This window comes from Schistocerca serialis, unplaced genomic scaffold (assembly GCF_023864345.2).
Source record: "Schistocerca serialis cubense isolate TAMUIC-IGC-003099 unplaced genomic scaffold, iqSchSeri2.2 HiC_scaffold_665, whole genome shotgun sequence".
NCBI lineage: Eukaryota > Metazoa > Arthropoda > Insecta > Orthoptera > Acrididae > Schistocerca > Schistocerca serialis.
This window is the reverse complement of record NW_026048261.1, coordinates 10,395-14,851: the sequence shown is the minus strand read 5'-3', so window position 1 is coordinate 14,851 and position 4,457 is coordinate 10,395. Positions and strand designations below refer to the sequence as shown.

At 57.6% G+C, this 4,457-nt stretch overlaps 1 protein-coding gene across 1 annotated transcript; it reads left to right on the top strand.

The window, feature by feature from the left end:
- The first annotated feature begins 1,162 nt into the window (after nt 1–1,162).
- LOC126449157 (translation initiation factor IF-2-like) lies at nt 1,163–1,630 on the top strand. The gene has a single exon (XM_050091005.1). The coding sequence runs from the start codon at nt 1,163–1,165 to the stop codon at nt 1,628–1,630; it is 468 nt and encodes a 155-aa protein (XP_049946962.1).
- The last annotated feature ends 2,827 nt before the right edge of the window (nt 1,631–4,457 follow it).

The following is a 4,457-nucleotide window of genomic DNA, read 5'->3' as shown; positions in this document are numbered from 1 at the left end:
GTATCGATCGCGACGGAGATGGCGGGCTGTGTGTTGTTGTGCGAGAGGCGGTGATTATTTGCTTGCGTGGTTTGGCTCTGTGTGTTTGTTTGCGGCGGCGTTGGGGTTTCCGAGGCAAGGCGTGTGGGCATAGGCGGCCGGATCAGCTGTTTCGTTCGTGTCGACGGCCGTTGCGCGCGGGAGTGGAGGGCGGTGTGTCGACACGCCTCCCTTTAACAATGGTCATTATTGCTGCCGTTGTCGGTTTGGAAGGCGACTGCGACCGTGCAAAATGTGTGTGTGTGTGTGTGTGTGTGTGTTGGGCCACACGGGCTGTGTGGACGACAAGATGGCGGACGTGCGCCGGCGGCGGCTGTGCTGTGACAGTGCAAAGTTAAAACAAAACAAGGTGCGGCGAGGACGACTGAAATTTTGCTTTGGACGTAGGTTTGTGTGGTGGCCCTGAAAAGGGCCGATTGTTGTGGGCCGAGCCGAGCCGGCAAAGCGCGTTGCGTGCAGGGGAGCACGCGGCGCTGCGATTGCCTGGCCTCCTTTAGGCCTTCTTCTCGGTCTTCTTTGGCAGCAGGACGGCCTGGATGTTGGGCAGGACACCACCCTGTGCGATGGTGACGCCCGACAGGAGCTTGTTGAGCTCCTCGTCGTTGCGGATGGCAAGCTGCAGGTGGCGCGGGATGATGCGCGTCTTCTTGTTGTCGCGGGCCGCGTTTCCGGCCAGCTCGAGCACCTCAGCCGCGAGGTACTCCATGACGGCGGCGAGGTAGACGGGCGCCCCGGCGCCGACGCGCTCTGCGTAGTTTCCCTTGCGCAGGAGGCGGTGGATTCTGCCGACCGGGAACTGGAGCCCAGCCCTGCTTGAGCGGGACTTTGACTTGCCCTTGACTTTGCCTCCCTTTCCGCGTCCGGACATGGCGATGGGCTAGCGACGGTGCACACGAAACGGAAACGAAAACGACCGGTGCGAGCGGCAGCGAGTCGAGCAGCGGAGTGCGTGCCGGCGCAGCCGGGGTGGGGGTGCTTTATGGGCTCGGGTGCGGCGGCCGGTTGCGCGCGCGCCCCATTGGTCGGCGGCCGCAACAGGGCGAGCTGGTAAAGGTGCGGCGGCGGTTGGTGGCGGGGGGGTTAGGAGGCGGAAACTCGGTTCCGCATGGTTCTCCATGCGGAGATGGAGGCCGCCTGCCTCACTCTACGCGAATCCCTTAGCCGCAACACCAACAAGAAGGAAGCGCAGCACCAAGACGACAGGATGGCAGCAACAGCAGCACAGTCCAGTCGCGACCAGGCCACACAAACGGCCTGGCCTAAGAAGATGACAATTAGTCGAGCCGCACAGGCCTCGTTAGAAGGCAAGGGAGAAGCGGTTGAACGACAGGACTCAAGCGTCCAAACCAAGGAGTTCGTCAACCACCAGGCGGAACTGGTGGACAGCGAACGCCTGGACGACGCCAGCCCAAGAGACGTGCACCAGATGAGCTTCCTGCAAAGCAGGGAGCTCAGAAGAAGAAAGGAGGAAGCCCTGAACGAGCAGACCAGAAGACAGAGAGAGGAGCAAGAGGCGGAGCGTGACAGAAGACGCGAAGCCGCCATTGCCCGCCGTGAACGCCAGCGTCAACACTGGCAACACGGAAAATAAAGAGAAGGCAAGACACAAGCAGTTCTGGCCGGGTTTTGCAGGTTTTCCTTGGCCGCTAAGGTAAATACCGGAACTGTCCCCCACAAACTCCTGCAAATAAATTCCCAATTGGGAGATATCCACCCCATTCCCCGCACCCCAGCAAGAAAAATAATAAATGGTGACCAAACAGAATTACAAAAACCCATGGCTGAAAAGAGTACAACGCATGCTCTATAACAGCCCGCCCTTCTCCATCCGAGAAGGGAATGAAAAGTGCAAAAAAAAAAAAAAAAAAAAAAAAAAAAAAAAAAAAAAAAAAAAAAAAAAATGGCGGCGGGTGCCACTGTGTGGGGAGACGCTGACTAGAGCGGAGCGCTTGCTACTGGTGTTGCTGCTGCCGTACGTTGGTTCGAGATGCCGCCCAAGACTAGCGGGAAGGCCGCCAAGAAGGCTGGCAAGGCGCAGAAGAACATTTCGAAGGGCGACAAGAAGAAGAAGCGCAAGAGGAAGGAGAGCTATGCCATCTACATCTACAAGGTGCTGAAGCAGGTGCACCCTGACACGGGCATCTCGTCGAAGGCGATGAGCATCATGAACAGCTTCGTGAACGACATTTTCGAGCGCATTGCGGCCGAGGCGTCTCGCCTGGCGCACTACAACAAGCGCTCGACCATCACGTCCCGCGAGATCCAGACCGCTGTGCGGCTGTTGCTGCCTGGCGAGCTGGCCAAGCACGCCGTGAGCGAGGGCACGAAGGCGGTGACCAAGTACACGAGCTCCAAGTAAGGAGGTGGCTCTGGAATGGAAGGAAGGAAGGATGGAGAAGGCTCCTCCGTTGCGAGAGCGGCAAAACGGCCCTTTTCAGGGCCACCAACTTGCCTTTTGCGGGAAGGGCGGAATTGTTGTTGTTGTTGTTGTTTGTGTGGACGGCTGTGATGTATGTGTGCATTTTGATTGTGGGTGGGGGGGGCGCGTCAAAGCGTGTTGCGGGGTACGGCCACGAGGTTGGTCGCCGTGGCGTGGAATGGTGGCACGCCTCGTTGGAGTGGTTTTTGACCCATTGGTGTTGGTGTTGGTGTGTGTGTGTGTGTGTGTGTGTGTGTGTGTGTGTGTTACCTGTCTGCGAGGGGGGACAGTGCGATCGGCGACGTTTGTGTCACCGTAACGACGGCCGTTTGCGGGTTTGTTTTTTGCACATCATACATGGCGAGGGTGAAATGTGAAATGTTTTTGTTTGGTTTGTTTTTTTTTCCCCTTTGCTGTACGCCGAGTTTGACAATGGTGCGACGTAACTGCAGCGTGGAGGTGTGTGAGTGACGTTGAAATGAACGTGCCATTAAGACGCATTGTTGTTGTATTGTACTGTACGTGTACGGCGACACGCACGATGATGTACCATTCGACTCTGATGTTTGATAGCCGTGTCTGACTGATTGCGTACGACGCACGCACACCGATGTCGTCATTCAAGATGCACGCGTGTCCAGTGCAGTACAGTAAGCGCGACGGCGGCGGCGGCGGCGGCGGCGGCGGCGGCGGCGGTCGTTTGTTTGGCGAATGTCTGTACACGTGTTTGTCTGTGTCCATCCGGTATGTATTTGTTTGTTTGAAAGTGTTTTGTGTGTCGGTGACGTGGTCCGATCCGTCGCCCCCTGAGTAACTGTCGATCGGCGCGATAGACCGGCGTCACGCAACTGAACCGAAGTCGTGGGCACACCCGTCATACTGTTGTACACCGTCGCGCTGAGAACGGTAACGAAAGGTTGACTTTGATCGGTCGAATGTCTGGGCAGAACGTGAGGAATGAGGCAAGAGTGCAAGGAGGGGGGGCAAAAGAGAGAGGAAGGGAAAAAGGGGAGAAACGCATTCGTAGAGCAACGGAACGTTCCCGTGTCGGAGGCGTATTGGAGCCGCACTGAAATGCGTTTAACGGCGGCGCGGCTGCAAGTGTCTGCCGTGGTGAACGTTACCTTTGACGGCTGCATTGGGCTTTGCCTTTGCTTTTGCTTTCGCTTTCGCTTTCGCTTTCCCGGATGTACGTAACGTTTGTTGATATGGTTCTGAGGAAGAGTGTATGACAGTGCCGTGCCGTCCATGTTCGTGTGCCCTCCCATTGTGTGTATGCTATTGTCTGTGTACTTGAATGATGTATGTAGGTGTTAGTGGACATGTTTTACCAGTGGGGGGAAATGGATCGTCGATAGTTGCCGTCACTCTGTCACGGTCGAGATGACGCACCCTCCGTACAGAAAGGTGTCGAGAAAGTGAGTGTGTGTGTGTGTGTGTGTGTGTGTGTGTGTGTGTGTGTGTGTGTGTGTGTGTGTGTGTGTGTGTGCGTGCGTCCGTGAATTGGCAGTGTTTGGAGGTGGGCGTGCCCTGCATGTGGCCCGGAAGGCTGTTCGTTAGGCGGTAGTGTTGTGTGGACAGGGGAGGGGCATGCGTAACGCTGCTGGCATGGCATTTCGGGAGATGGGAGGGGGCAAACGAGGAAACGAGGAGCGGCGGCCAAAGACGGGACGGGGAGGGGCGCGGTGTGGGTGGCTTGCGCCTGTGCTCGGCGTTGTGGTTTGTGCAAAAGAGGAGGAGAAAAACAATGTGAGTTGCCAGGGAGGGGAGCGGTGTTGTGTTGTGGTTGTCGTGGTGTAGCCGCAGACGCGGCTGTCAGTGAACGTGGCGAGACGGACGGATGCGCGGAGGGGCGGGGGCGGCGCATTTCGCCGGTGCCGTGCCGTGCCGTGCCGTGCCATGCCTGAAAGCCGCGTGGTCGCTGTGTTGTTGGTGGCGTGGGGGCGAGGAGAGTACCGTACGGGTGTGCTTGTGCGCCTGTGGTGTGGAAATGGGGCGC